Below are 15,198 nucleotides of genomic sequence, written 5' to 3'. Positions count from 1 at the left end.
GTCGCTAGGATGACTTGGATGGAAAGGCTGATCATTTAAATTCAAAGCAAATAAAATAGCCTTTCGGTGAGCTGGTGGAAAGACAACATAAAGCGGTGGGTATACAGAGAGGGCAGACGGCCGCCGCCTATCACCTTTTTATGCCCTGATAGAAGAGGGGATCCCAGCAGCTGGGGAGCAATTATGACGTCACAAAGCCAAATATAGGACGATTCCCTCGAGCAACCTCGGCACTCTATCTATCTATCTATCTATCTATCTATCTATCTATCTATCTATCTATCTATCTATCTATCTATCTATCCATCCATCCATCCATCTATATACATTTTTCTAACACATAGCCAGGGTTGGGAGGGTTACTTTTAAAATGTATCCCACATCAGATTACAGAATACTTGCTGAAAATGTAATTTGTAACGTATTCTGTTGGAATACTCAAAATCAGTAACTTACTAAATACTTTGGATTACTTCTTCAGCACTAGCATACTTGTTTTTTACTTGTTTTGACTACAAATATGTTAATATCACGTACAAACATCTGCCAATACATTAAGACACATATAAACAACACATTCTCTGAAAAAAAGCCTAATATATTATGCAGAGTTGCCAGATCTAACAAGAGAAGCAAGCAATCTGGTCTGGAAAAACAAGCTCATAATTAGCCACTTGCCTCAAAATAAACAAAAAATTAGCAATTTATCACAATAGAAACCGAACAAGCATACAGTTAATTAACATTTAAGTCAAATTTTAATTAAAGATGTGCTTCTGAGTCAAAACCCGACAGCATCAAATCTGTATTAATGCACCATATCTAACAATAATTCAGTGAAGACTTGGAAACAACTGAGAAATTAACTTTTTACATCTAATGCATGTATTATATATATTATATAATTATATATATTTGTTAAAAAGGTCTTCATTCACAGAATACAACATCTACAATGAACTATTAGGCAAAGAAATGTGTAATGCAGCAGTTTCCTTCAGATTCAAAACACATGCTTAATTGTTTTTTGGACAACAGGAAGTGGTGTAATTCCAAAACTATACTGTGATAAACCCCTTGGCCTTCAGTTTCATGAAAAATTATCAGAACAAAATTAATTATGTTTTCACTCCAGAACAATTGAAAAAACAAATATTCCAGTTTTTGGTTACATTCTGCTAAAATTTTAGTTCGTTTCCATTTTTTGCTTTTGTTCCTTGAACCATTTTTTGTTCCTGCTTCAAAACCCCACAGAGTGTACACAACTACATCTGATCGCATCATTTATGTGAATAAATGTTTTCCAATTGACTTAATACTACATGAAATGGTGTAACAGGTCAAATGAATACACAGATAAATAGACAATGATATTAATTGCATACTCTGAAATATTTATACACTGTGTATCATATGAAACAGAAAAAGCATTAGAATAAATGTTTAAGAATAACACTAACCCTTTCAGATAATTACAATTCTTACCTGCTCATCTGCTTTCCTCACCGTGAAAAAAACAACCGATCATTTCTATGGACACCTTTAACTAACCCACATTAGGCTTTAAGAGTCCACATATGACTTATGTGATATATTATATTTTTCATGTTTTCTAAAATCAAATGAAAGTTTTGTGTGGGTTACAGTCCAAAATTGCACATGTTGTCAGCCACTGACTGTGTCTTGTGAGACATTAAGTTTTATTCCTGCATTCGCATATAAATCTCCCTTTTGCGACATTTTTACACTGAATACTATTTTTAATCAAAACAGATCATTGCAAGGATTCATGCCTGTGAATGAAAATCCTCCACTGCATTATCAATAAAAGTATTTAAAAAAAATCCTCATCCAGTATTAATACATGACTGTGATTGGCCCATCCTAGCCAGACCTGATAAAAGAACAAGGTACCACATGAACTGCCATCTATGCTATCTATTACACACAAATTCACACAGTGTAACCATCACAAGTTACATTTATTAAGGAACAAGTAAAAAGAACAATATGTAAAAAAATACATATATCTCTAGTAATGTGATTACAAAGTGCATAGCTACCATACATGCCTGTAGCACTACCACTAAAGGACTAGTAAAAAAGAAAAAAGGCATCACATGGGCATTAGAAACCCTTAAACTAAGATAATAATAACATACGTAGTATCCACAAAAAAGTATGTTTTTATAGCTGTCCATTCCTGAAGTTCTCTACAAAATGTTGTCCTGGGCTACCATTTGTGATATTGTGTAAATGCTTTTTTTAGTCCATATTGCAGTGTTAGGACAGGTTAGTCCTCTGTAAAAAAAAATATATATATATAATAATATATATGATGAGATTTAAAGTAACAACCACATGACAAATATTGCAAATAAATATGAAATAAATAAGACAAAAGCGTATTTATCATAACTGTTCAGTCTTACACGTCTTGGAATATTTACAAATAGCGCCTTAACATGCCGTGATAAGAGATGATATGAGAGGAATCCACATTTAAGTGCCTCAAAGCTTCTCTTAAACAAATGTTGCCACAAGACTGTCACTGTTCATGTCATTCTGTGACATGGCATTTTCACGCTGATGGCACAAGCTGCCACCATCAAAATATCATTTTAAAAACTGAGCTGAAAAAAAAAAAAAAAAAAACACGCAAAGAATGTAATGAAATTACTGTGCAATTGAGTGCTGCTTTGTGAGCTCAAATAGTGCCATCCCCTGGAATTAAACAGAAGTTTGTGAGAGACAACGGAATTTAAACAATCCAAGACTTTATCATAAACAAAAAAAATAAATCATTAGGACAGGTCTACTAGACCATAGGGAAAACCCTGGATATATAGTATGACTACTCCTAGCGTGTATATTATATAACAGCTTATTACAGACAGGTAAATTATAATGAATATGTACAAGCTTACATTGGTTGCATTGGTCACATCGGTTAAGCTTTTCAGTTTCCCGATAACAAATCATACAAATTAATATGATCATGCTTTCCCTGAAGAAAAAAAAGCAACCAAACAAACAGTAAAATATTCTCATCAAACCAAACAAAGAAAAAGTACAATGACTAAAACAATTAGACCTCATGTTTAACCCTCTTATGACAAACAAATTGAAGTAGTATCTGTCAATGAGTGTACACTGTATTAAAGGCAGAGAGAGAGGAGGTATATGAACACATGTATACAAGTTGGCAATAAATAGCAGAAACGTTGGGCTTTTTGGCTTTGAATGAGTCTAAATTGAAAATATCATTCTTAAAAAAATTTAAAAAAAAAACGCAAGCCCTGTAATATTTAAACACTTTTTTTGTTCTTTTATTTACTTATTTATCTACAAAAATATATATTGGGACCATCTCAAAATTTGCCCAAATTTTTTAATGTTGTTGCAAAACAAAAGGTTTTAAAAATGAAATAATCTTGAACTTCTTAGAAGGCCATGCAAAATTCATGCGGATTCCCATCAAGACAACAGTTTCCTTAGCGTTCATGCTTGACACTGATCTTGTCCAAAAAAATATTTACATAAGGACGTTGAATACAAGACCTGTGTTGATGGCCAGGTATCATTTTGTTTGGCCATACCTAGTCCATCTCAGAAACACAGAAATGCTGTCTTATCAGTGTTATGCGTTTAGCCCAAGTCCAAACCTAGAGATAAATGGATGAGGGCAGGCCATAACAATACAGAGACAAATTATTTATACATGTATATAACGCAAAGCAAGGATCAAAGGCTTCCCTATAATAGTATGGCTCTATCACAGCAGAATGGTAGAACATTTCCATCTTAATTTTGCTAGAATACTTTAGACTAACTAACTGCACAGACAGCCACCCCAGAGGACGAGCACAATGGTGATTGTGCGCCTTGGGTACAATAGTGACAGCATATGGGTTGTAGTCACTATCCAAGTCTGTTCACTACATTTCTATGTATGATGTATGTAGATCCAGCATTTTGTGTTTGAGTTGGATGAAAGAAAATGGAAATAGTTTAAAAAGAAAAAGAAAGGAGTGGACAAAATCCACACTGAAATAGCATGGACACCAGTTCAGTTCGATAAATAAAAAAAACAGCAAATTGATTGGACAGCAAAGGAACTGAAAAAAGGCAAATTCTTAACAAAAAAGAAAGAAAGGAAGAGAAAGACAAACAAGGATCCAGCTGCTCTTGAATTGAAGGCAATTTGAAGGAATGTCTTCGAGAGTAGGAGGCTTAATTTTGACCTCATTCGCTCTCAAAGGCCTCCTAAGAATGCCAGGTCAGTACTCTGGGAATGTGACGACATCACCACTCCTCATCCACTTCTTGCTCCGTTTTGATTTGGGGAGAAGAGAAAGGTGACTGCGGTTGAGTGGAAGAAATCATTTCTTGACTGCTCTGCACCTCCTCCTTCTCAAGGTCACCCTCGTCCTCTTCCTCCTGCTCTTGCTCCTGTTTTTTCTGACAGCAGGGCTTGTAAAGATGAGGGTCAATAAGCACCTCCCCAAAGCGACCTTTATAGATGATGCCACAGCATACCCGCTGCCTGTAGAGATTGGGTTTGACAGAATTAACTCCCTTTCATTTCAACAAAAAAGGTCATACACATAAATAGGTTTAAATACCTTTTCCAGTATGTCAGGTCCAAGAAGGAAAAGACTGGTGAGCGGGCAGAGCCAGAAGCCAGCTCAGAGTCAGAGCCTTCATCTGATTGGTTACTGTAGCTGGGTGACTGGGCGGGGCTGGCACTGGAGGTAGTGCTGTGAGCGTCAGAATCTGTTGACAAAAAGATGATATAATCAGGAACAAGTAAAGAACCCTTACATGTTGTTTTCAATTGAAATATGTTATTTTGTCTGTTGAATTGTCTTGTCGTTACTTACTGTGCCTTTTTAGTTCTTTCTGAAGCAGGCTTATCTGGTTCGGTCTTATCCGTCTGGACAGGGATTTGATTTTCTTTGATTTTACTGTAGTTTTCAGGCTGGGCCCCCCTCGTGCATCAACCACCTGTTTGTAATGATAAAAATCTTCAGGCCATACTGAGAACTACAAGTAGTATATTTCTATACACAGTCAGCTTAATCAATTGCGATGTGACTATATGTAACTTTATACACACATATATATATGAGAGTACTGTATAGGTGTGTGTAAGTGCACAGCCTAATTGGGAGCATAGAATGTGGGACATCTAAATGGAGCTTACATGATTCCAGTTCTTCTTGGAACCAACAGGAAGCTTCTTCCAGCGTTTTACCAGCAGGACGCAAGCATTACAGATTTCACCTGAGCGAGTCTCACCTAAACTGTAAAACGTATACCACATCACATAGTTATTAAACTTGCAGCATGCATGGAAATTACTACATTTCTCTCATGGAATAGACTAACACCAATATTATTATATCCCTTCAAAAAATTCATTGTCTTTCAAAAGACTAAATGTTCTACTACAGATATACACATTCTGTAACCACTGTAATTAAACCAGACAGATGTTATTGCTATGCTATTAGGAATGAACCACACACATTTTACATTTAGTCATTTAGCAGATGCTTCAATCCAAAGCAACTAACAAATAAGTGACATAAGGAATTTGTCATTCAAAAGTCTAGTGGTCGAAACCGATATGTGGAGATCATGTTGGCCGATATAAATGCAGATAAACGTAATACAATTTAAAAGGAATATTCCGTGTTCAATAAAGGTTAAGCTCAATCGACAGTATTTGTGGCATAATGTTGATGACCACAATAATCAATTTAGACTCGTCCCTCCTTTTCTTTAAAAACAATTAATAAAAAATACAATAAGAGTTAAAGTAAAGAACTTACAATGGAGGTGAATGGGGATAATTTTAGGAGGGTTTGAAGGCAAAAATGTGAAGCTTATAATTTTATAAAAGCACATATATAAATTCTTGTTAAAACTCTTGGATTATTTGAGCTGCAAAATGTTGTTTTTACAGCCATTTCAGGGTTTACAGATTTATGTCACCAAGGAAACAAAGTTGTAAAATTGGCCCCCCCATTTACTTCCATTGTAAGTTCCTAAATGTTACTTATTTTACATTATGCAACAGATTTTTGCTTTTTTTTTTTTTTTTTCAGAAAGAGGGACGAGCCTAAATACATTTTTGTGCTAATCAACATTATGCCACAAATTTTGCACACTTATTTTATACAATACTCAAATTTGAAAAAGAAACCTTGAAAATAGAAAGGGTTATCTATCCATTGAAAAATCTACTGATCTACAGAACTGACAAGGGAAAATTTACACTTCTGTTAATCGGCCAAGTAAACACGGTTATAGGCAAATAATTGCAAAATGGCTAAATATCGGCCAATTAATTGGCCGCACCGATCACCCCAAAAATAAAAAATATCTGCAGCATTGCACTACCAAGTTCCAAAGGTAGCTAGAGTAGTATAGACGCGAGAGCAGGAGACAGACTAAATTTAAGTAAAGAAACCAATAATGAATAATCAACTCACCCAAAACAGCTTTGGAATTCTCTCTCATACCGTTTGCTGTCAGTGAATCGAGAGCTGGAGGATTTTGCCCTGCATATGCAACATCCATCGAGGCAACGGTACATCTTCGGCTTATGAAACCCAAACATCTGAAACCACAAAAACAGGGATAGAAACAACAGTAGTAGTAAAACAACTCTTCTGTTTGTACACTGATTTTACATTTTTCTATACTTCTCTAAACAGATAACATATCACAATTACATATAACCGGGGCTGTATAGGCATTCTGGGCCCCCTGACTATATAGGCCTAAGTCTCTAAGCCCCTTAAAGCAACACTACTGGAAACCGTTTAAAGGGACAGTTCACCCAAAAATGAAAATTCTCTCATCATTTACTCACCCTCATGCCATCCCAGATGTGTCTGCCTTTATTCTGCAGAACACAAATGACGATTTTTAGAAGAATATTTCATCTCTGTTGGTCCTCACAATGCAAGTGAAGAGTGACCAGAACTCAGAAGGTCCAAAAAGGACATAAAGACAGCATAAAAGTAATCAATAACACACCTGTGGCGTAATCAGTGTCTTCTGATGCAATATGATATCAAATCATTTTCTGCTATAAATCTCCACTTTCGCTTTCACATTCAGCCACTACTGGTTGTTGCTGGTCAAAAGTGGAGATTCAATTAATAAAGGAAAGTGATCACCCACACATATAATTTCGCTTCTGAAGATGAAGATATAGATTTAACCACAGGAGTCTTATGGAGTAATTTTAAGGGGTCTTTGTGCTTTAGACCCTCTGAGTTCTGGTCACCATTCACTGGCATTGTATGGACCTACAGAGCTGAAATATTCTTCTAAAAATCTTTGTGTTCAGCAGAAGAAAGAAAGTCATACACATCTGGGATGGCATGAGGGTGAGTAAATGATGAGACATTTTATTTTAAGGTGACACATCCTTTTAAGAGGCATTCAAAATCTTTGTCTTATTTAATTTCTATTTTTAATGACAATGGTGCCTAATTCCAAATTTTAGTGTTGTACTTGGAAGGCACAAAAATACACAAATTAATTTGAACGCAGGTTTTCTATAATGTCTTATGGTGTCTCTTTTACTTTTAGAATTCATAACTCCTATACATACCTGAGAGAGAGAGACAGAGAGAGAGAGAGAGAGAGAGAGAGAGAGAGAGAGAGAGAGAGAGAGAGAGAGAGAGAGAGAGATATTAAATGTGGGTTATCGTTCATCACGTCAGTGGGAGCTAAATGGACTGTGTTCGGTCTTATATGAGCTCGGTGCTGATGGAGCCGGACACTAGTGGCCTCCACAGTGACACAGATCGGTGACAGATGCAAGGCATCAAATTCATATGTTACAAGATGTCATTAAATAGGATGCTTCCTTCCACGACATTCTGAAACCTTTGGAAAATCATTTTCACGCTACATATATATTTTTTTATTATTAAATATCCGTTTCATATTTTTGCTAAAAAAAAAAACAGTGGATGCTACTTTATGCAAAATATATGATGCATCCAGAATAGTTTCGCAGCGCGAGAGTTGAACTGCCTCTGACGCAATTCAAACATGGCATCGCGTTTCAGCGGAGAGGAGGGGCGGAAAATGGGTGCAAGTAATGCGATTCCATAGCGAAAACCTGGACCGAAAAGTGCTAATAACACGGATTAATGTCTCCTCTAAAGTTATCTCAGTAAAATCAAAAGGACATTATCTATGTTTAAATGTGCGACCGTTCACACACTGCTTTTAAATGTTGCGCGATTCTCTCCGTATTCACCGCCCACAAGCTCGCGCGGAAGCATGGCACGCCACACGGCGTCTTTAAACAGACACATTCAGCATGTTTCCCCCGCAGTTTGACTCATATACTGTTCTTGTTCTCCGAGAACAATACATTCGTGTGCTTTCTCTGATATAAGTGACGCTCAAAGAGGAAAGACGGTTAAATGTAGACGAACTGCACGACCGTTGCTCTTTGTTTTCCGCGCGACTCTGCGTCAGTGGCTCGTGCGACTCCATGCTTTGCGCTCGAGACTGTAAACACATGCAATCCATGCAACAACTTTGTTTAAAAGATTTGAGCGCAAAAACACAAACATGCTTGGCCGTTTTTTCTTGACGGGACACTTTAAAAGAGTCCATCAGAATAGTAAAAATCAAATATTGATTTTATTCGCTCAACGTTTAAATGCGTCAGTGACACCGCATTTAAACAGTAGCACAACAGTAACGGGCGCTTTAATCGTTGTAACAATGTTTAACTCCGTGCGCAATTACTTGAAGTGAATCAGAAGTTTAGACGCGTTGTTGATTAGCTTGTTAAATGTGGGTTTGTTTTGAAACACACACCCACCAACAGAATGAGACCACACGCAGTCAGATGGAGAGTTGGGCATCGTTAAGTTAATAAAAAACCGAGTAGAAACGGCAGAACTTGCTTTGAAATAATGTGCATTGCACTAGTCATTATTACTTCTTTATAATATGTGTTCTGTAGCATAGTTTATAAACCTAGTTTTGAGCCAGTCTATGTATTATAAATGCCGAAGGTTGACGGTTCCGACATATGTAATGCATACAGAGAAGTACCAACACCTATTAGCTATCATCAGCTAAATATATGAGCGCCCTAATATGTGATGCCCCGTATGATCATCTTCCTCAAGTGTAAATACTGAACTTGTCGCGCGCTTTTACACTGCCGTGAAATTTGCAGCAATTTCAGTAACGCTCGTTTTACGGTGCTCTTGTGATTAATATGCGACAGCTTTCACCGGGGCGTCGCACTGTCACATAACTTCTTAATGAGGCCTCTCAAAAGGCGAATATGACATATTTTGTAGCCGTATGAAACAGGTAAGTTACTTTTAAGAAATGATGTTGTCTTACCTTTACATGCGGCAATTATATTCAGATCGCACAGCGAAATCCAACAGTCACGAGCGTTACAAATGTTACTCATTTAACAATGCGCCACTACCAGGGACGCCTCACTTTCTGAGTATAGTAAAAATGTTTACGCATGCGCCGACGTCCAGCCACCATTTTCTTGAATTTCTTCAATCAAACTCATTTGCATACGCGGCTGACGTTCGACTGCGTCTGCATTCTGTTGCCCATATATGGAAGAGAAAATTACGCGGGAAACGTGGGTGGGTCCGGTTGCTAGGGCAGCAGTCATTTCAAATTCGTGGCCTGCGACCCCCGCCCCCAGTAGGCGGAGTTACGAGCTACTACAATAACAAGAGGAGAGCAGATGTCGGAACGAAAAGCCATTCTTCTTGGTCCGTGTCCGTCAGCCATGAGCACATGTCGACAGCTTCGTCTACAATATTTAACAATGAAAATAGTTCCAGTTGTTTTCCGGACAATTTAAATATATGTTGAAGGAGCTGTAACTGTCTGCTTGGAGACTCCGAAAGTCCATAAGAATCACAATTCTGTTTGGGGGATTTATGGTGTCTCATTAAAGGGATAGTTCACCAAAAATGAAAATGAAAAGATTTTTAGAAGAATATCTCAGCACTGTAATTTCATACAGTGCATGTGAATGGTGACCACATTTTGAAGCTCAAAAAAGCACATAAAGGCAGCATAGAAAGTAATCCATAAGACTCCAGTAGTTAAATCCATGTCTTCTGAAGCAATACAATCCCTTTTCGGTGAGAACAGACCCAAATGTAACAAATTTTTTACTATGAATCTTGACATCAGCGGTCTCCTTGGGGATCAAGATTTCAAGCTCTTATTTTACACTTATCAAGCACTAAGAAGTGTAATCGAACTTGAAATCATGATTGTGTCTAGAGACTTCAATGGCAAGATGTACAGCGAAGAAAGAAAAAAAAAAGAGTCCATTGGTCCATTCTCACCCAAAAACAATTGGATCGCTTCAGAAGACATTTCTAAAATTGTACATCCTCGTTTCCTTTCCTTGCTTCCTAGCTCCACCATATTTGGATATGATCCAAGGAAACGAAATGAGGACGGAGGAATCAAAGCAAGATGGATTCTCACTCACACGTCATTTCAGAGCACGTTTTGGTGCAGCTGCAGTACCTTGGCTCGCTTGCCATTATGTCATTGAAATTGTATTCCTTAATATATTCATAATAAATCAAAATAATTCAGGACGCACTGTTGCAGTACGTCAATTATGTTTTATTTATACTGGAAAGGTGATACATGAATTAAAACTATTGCGTCAGATGTGAAGGCGGAGGAGAATTAATATGTGCATCAGGTGCTTCGACCAAAAAGTCTACTGCATAGGATGCTCCTGCGTTTCCTCACTCAAACGTCCCCGGGGAAGCTTCCTTGATCCTCACAGTGCATTTAGAGAATTGATACGTCCTTCATCATGGCAGACTATGATTGGTTTCCAGGTCACAGGCTGAAGGACAGAGGAGTGAAGAAACGAGGATACACAATTTAGGAAATGAGAATCACCCATAGATTAAACCACTGGAGACATATGGATTATATTTATGCTGACTTTGTGCTTTTTAGAGCTTAAAAATGTTGGTCACCATTCACTTGCATTATATGGATCTACAGAGCTGAGATATACTTCTAAATATCTTTGTTTTTGTTCTGCACATGTAAGTAAGTCAGACACATCTGGGATGGCATGAGGGTGAGTAAATGATGAGAGAATTTTCATTTTTGGGTGAACTATCCCTTTAAGCTAAACCATCTATCATAATGTATATTCTTCCATTATTAAAAATCAGCATTACGTCCATCCTAAAACTAGCATGACATTGATGTAGCCATTTGGATCATATTTTAAAAACGACGCTAAAGCAAACGATCAGAAAGTGTCCAACTTTACTTGTATTCACCTTAATGTAAGAAAGTGTCTTATCTGCACAAACAACTGCTCACAAAATGACAAAAGGATTCTGAGGGAACAAGTATGGACATACTGAGCTATTTTAATGAGTTGCTTTACAGATATAAACAACAAAACCGATGAATGCATCCACTTATTATACACAGGGAGCTTTTCATAATAAGGAAAAATGTATTGTTTGCTCTCATACAGGAAAAACAACAGATCAACCAGAATTGAATGGGTCCTGAATAGAAATAAAAGAGCCCATGAGAGGAACTAATTCATTTACAGCGACAATACTTCTCCACGATCTAAAACATGTAGCATGCAATGGCAGCAAAAACAAAAGGGACAGTTCCCGTGGCTTCCTCACCTTTCCAGCAAGAGGATTCTCTTTGATTTCAGAAAATTTGGGGGCATAAAACGTTTAGGTTGATACTCACATAAGATGGAACTCATTTACTAAAATAAAATGATACAGTGACACATTACTGCATAATTAACCCCAAGATTCAGTCCAAACATAAACCAGTGTCATGAAAGTACTGTTCAAAAAATAAATAGCCTTATAAAATAAAGAAATAAAATACACAGGTTGAATACGTGATATAATATCAGTGATAAACAGCTCGATCAAATACTGAGTCATGTTAATATTACAACTTAATATTATGCAGCGATGAAAAAAAGTGATTCTCAGACAACCTGTAACAACTGTCTTCATCTGTAAATCCTACTTAATTTCTCTCAACATAGTTGTAGCGTTTAAAATGGAGGCATAAAAGAACATAAACAGGGTTAAGGACAATACTTGTAAGAGATGTGCAAGTCTGCAGTAATTACACATGGATTTACAACGTAATATGCTGAATTTCAAAGACCTTCAATTAGTGTTAAATGGTAGGGGTTTATTTTATTTGAAGCACCCCACAGATAACTGCTCATTAATATTTAAGTGAGAAAGGCAATTTACTCTATTTCAAACTTTTATAACTGTACATGTGACTGCACACACTGGTTCTTAAAGTGGTGTGTTATTGCTTTTATGTTGATTTTCTGTGTTTCTCTAAATAAAATGTACACAAAAGTATATGAATGAAACTTAATACTCATTGGCAAAATAAACATATATTCCCAAAGTGTTAATCTGATAAACCACATGCACACACACACACACACACTATCAGACATCAACACATCTTGTAACACATACAGTACTGTTTTTCTAGTCCATTTTCAGTCCATTTTCTCTTAAATTTCATTAAACATTACCATTTATAAAGAATGTTTCAAATTGATAACCAGGTTTGGACTATTCATTGTTATGCTGACAGAATATTCCTTAGATATTGACTGAAAATCAAAGCATGGATAGCATTACTTTAAACATAAAGACATTGAGTTTAAATTGACAGATAAACTCAAATATTTTCAAACAGAGTTGCCTGTTGAACCTCTAATAAAACCATTATTGGATGTATAGGACATATATCATCTGTCAGTACTGAGGCTCCGTAGTGGTTAAACCATTCACAAATGCTTGTCATCTTGAGTAACTTTGCCAAAAACATGCTTCCTACAGTGCTTTCCAAAGATGGCACATAATATGAAGCACGCACTAAAGAATACGACTACATTTTCACACGCTCTCACAGACAAATGTGTCCAGAAATGACCACAGATTTGAAACTCAAATATGCCGCTAACACTGCTTTCAGTTCAAAAGAACTCAAAATACTGCTACAAAACACCTTTCTGAAGGTCAGAGTCTCATTTCTTTGGGGATGTAGGTGACAGTCATATGGAGAAGTCTCTAGTCTTTGTCCAGTCAGCAAAGGCTGAGCCATTTTTAGAGACGTTTTGGCCCTGAGGGTGGCAGAAGAGAGGGCCAGAGATGATAAAACAGAGAGCAGATTCTGACTTTGATCTCAGTATGAGAAGTTAAAGGTCAACGCCCTTCGTTAGTGAGGTCTCCAGTGTGATGGGGAAGTCATTGAGTGTTTGCAGGACACCAACGAGAGAGCTGACTGTAAGATTGTCTCGCAGCAATGCATTCTCCTCGTACATCCGTGTGATCACAGGGCATTCGGCCAGTGGAGGGAGCCACTGTGACAACAATCGGTCTCTGTTGAATGTGGAATACACATGTAGACAATCTTAAGAATTATTGGCTCTGACTTTTATATGCTTGAATTAAAACATAAGAATTTACTCCAAGAAATGTATGTTTTTATGTTGGTGCGTCAACTTACCTTGCCCCAAGGATAACTAGCAGCTGAAACTTGCCATCTTTGCCAATGTTGCGTGGTGTATTGTTGATGCCGTTGACGTAACGACAAAAAGATTCACAATTCAGACCAAGAGGCTCTGGTGTTTCTTGCAAATCTCCAGTTTGATCTGGATTCTCCAAACAGGCTACTGCCCTCTCTGTACAACACAAACACACACATTAACAAAACACATATTGCAATAACCCTCAGCATAACCCAAACATTGACACTTTTGTTTTGTTTTCTATATTTTAGGATATGAGTTTCAAGGGCATTTTTTCCTTCATGAGGGCAGTGCCGGCCCTGGCTATTAACAACATATCCCATGGCCACCAGGGGCCCCCCTAATACGGGTTCAGTATAGCCAAATAATTATTTGCAATAAGTGTCAATATCACTGGGCACACAGCCCAGCTATATCATATGATGTGGTGACATTAGACACCGCGCTAAAGTAAAGTACCATTATGTGACACAACAAGTGCGTTTCTTCCCACTGCCAGTGATGTCGTTAAAGGGACCTATTATGCTAAATTCACTTTTACATGGTGTTTGTACATAAATGTGAGTCGGCAGTGTGTGTACACAACCACCCTACAATGCTAAAAGTCCACCCACTCTTTCTTATATTTCTATTAATCAAAAACAGTGTCAAAATGAACGGTTTTCATTTCTGCTCTAAAGTGACGTCACATTAGAGCAGGCCTCGCCCACGACTGGTGACGGATTCCACCCTATTATCATAGATCCTCCCCTGAGTGATCTACACACAGTCCACCATTTTCTTACGGACAAACTGTGAGAAGAATAATGTCTGAGCATCGTAAGCATCATAAGTGTTCTGTTGTTGGCTGTAAAAGTGAACATAAGAGTCTTCATGTACTCCCGGCATCAGAGCCACTGAAGACGCAGTGGACAAGTTTTGTTCTTGAAGGAAATGTGCCCCAAAACATACAAAAATGTGTGTATGTTTGTGCAAATCATTTTACAACGGACTGCTTTGTGAATGAGTGTCAATATAAAGCAAGATTTAAAAAAAATTTGATTCTCAAGCATGGATCAGTACCAACTGTTCGTGTTCCAGCTTTATATCCTGAAGGTTTAAGTCACAATACTACTTCATACACTGATGTTTTTAATTTATATAAGGTTTTATTATACACCAGTATGCAAATAACATATGCCACTATTTACAGCAAGTGTAAATATCATCTACTGTAGCCTACCATACCGTAATTTAATTCTTATTAATTTCCACTTAAGTTCATTAAATATATTTATTAATTTGTGCATGTGATGTGTTTGTTTGTTGTAAACATTATTTTCTTTATTTTTTGTACATCTGTAGTAGATATACCTGAGCTGATGATAGTTTTGCATTTTGATTTTGAATAAATAGACCTGTTTATTTGCACAATTAAAACTTTCTTAGTTATTGATGTTGGTTGTGTTGGATAGGTGTACTTGTATGTAGGGAGGCCCCATTTTAAAAAATCTGCTTAGGGCCCCCAAAGGCCAGCCCTGCATGAGGCCATTTGTTTCTGACCATTTAAAACATAAATTGTGTCCCATCCATTT

At 37.1% G+C, this 15,198-nt stretch overlaps 2 protein-coding genes across 8 annotated transcripts in view; both read right to left on the bottom strand.

Annotated features, from left to right (window-relative positions):
* Nucleotides 1-1,972: 1,972 nt before the first annotated feature.
* LOC127637548 (SIN3-HDAC complex-associated factor-like) lies at nucleotides 1,973-9,531 on the bottom strand. The gene is made up of 6 exons (XM_052118650.1): nucleotides 9,403-9,531; nucleotides 6,501-6,628; nucleotides 5,207-5,306; nucleotides 4,884-5,007; nucleotides 4,626-4,776; nucleotides 1,973-4,546 (listed from the first exon to the last, which is right to left on the bottom strand). Exons 2-6 carry the CDS (start codon nucleotides 6,626-6,628, stop codon nucleotides 4,306-4,308), a joined length of 744 nt encoding a protein of 247 aa, XP_051974610.1. The 5' UTR covers nucleotides 9,403-9,531; the 3' UTR covers nucleotides 1,973-4,305.
* A 1,810-nt stretch (nucleotides 9,532-11,341) lies between these two features.
* Nucleotides 11,342-15,198, bottom strand: part of LOC127637462 (DENN domain-containing protein 5B-like) — a 56,636-nt gene continuing 52,779 nt past the window's right edge. For all 7 annotated transcript variants that reach the window (XM_052118542.1, XM_052118544.1, XM_052118543.1 and 4 more), the window contains 2 exons: nucleotides 13,603-13,777; nucleotides 11,342-13,475 (listed from right to left, as the gene is read on the bottom strand). In XM_052118542.1, coding sequence (XP_051974502.1) covers nucleotides 13,292-13,475; nucleotides 13,603-13,777 — 359 coding nt within the window. In that variant the 3' untranslated portion in view covers nucleotides 11,342-13,291. The remainder of the gene's footprint in view (nucleotides 13,476-13,602; nucleotides 13,778-15,198) is intronic.

This window comes from Xyrauchen texanus, chromosome 45, assembly GCF_025860055.1.
Source record: "Xyrauchen texanus isolate HMW12.3.18 chromosome 45, RBS_HiC_50CHRs, whole genome shotgun sequence".
NCBI lineage: Eukaryota > Metazoa > Chordata > Actinopteri > Cypriniformes > Catostomidae > Xyrauchen > Xyrauchen texanus.
This window is presented reverse-complemented; position numbering and strand designations above follow the sequence as displayed.

Coding starts and splice junctions, on each gene's coding strand:
- LOC127637548 (XM_052118650.1), bottom strand. CDS start 6,628: ATGTTTGGGTTTCATAAGCCGAAGATGTACCGTTGCCTCGATGGATGT. Junction 5,008..5,206: donor CCAAGAAGAACTGGAATCAT/GTAAGCTCCATT, acceptor CATTACAAACAG/GTGGTTGATGCACGAGGGGG. Junction 4,547..4,625: donor GACCTGACATACTGGAAAAG/GTATTTAAACCT, acceptor CAATCTCTACAG/GCAGCGGGTATGCTGTGGCA.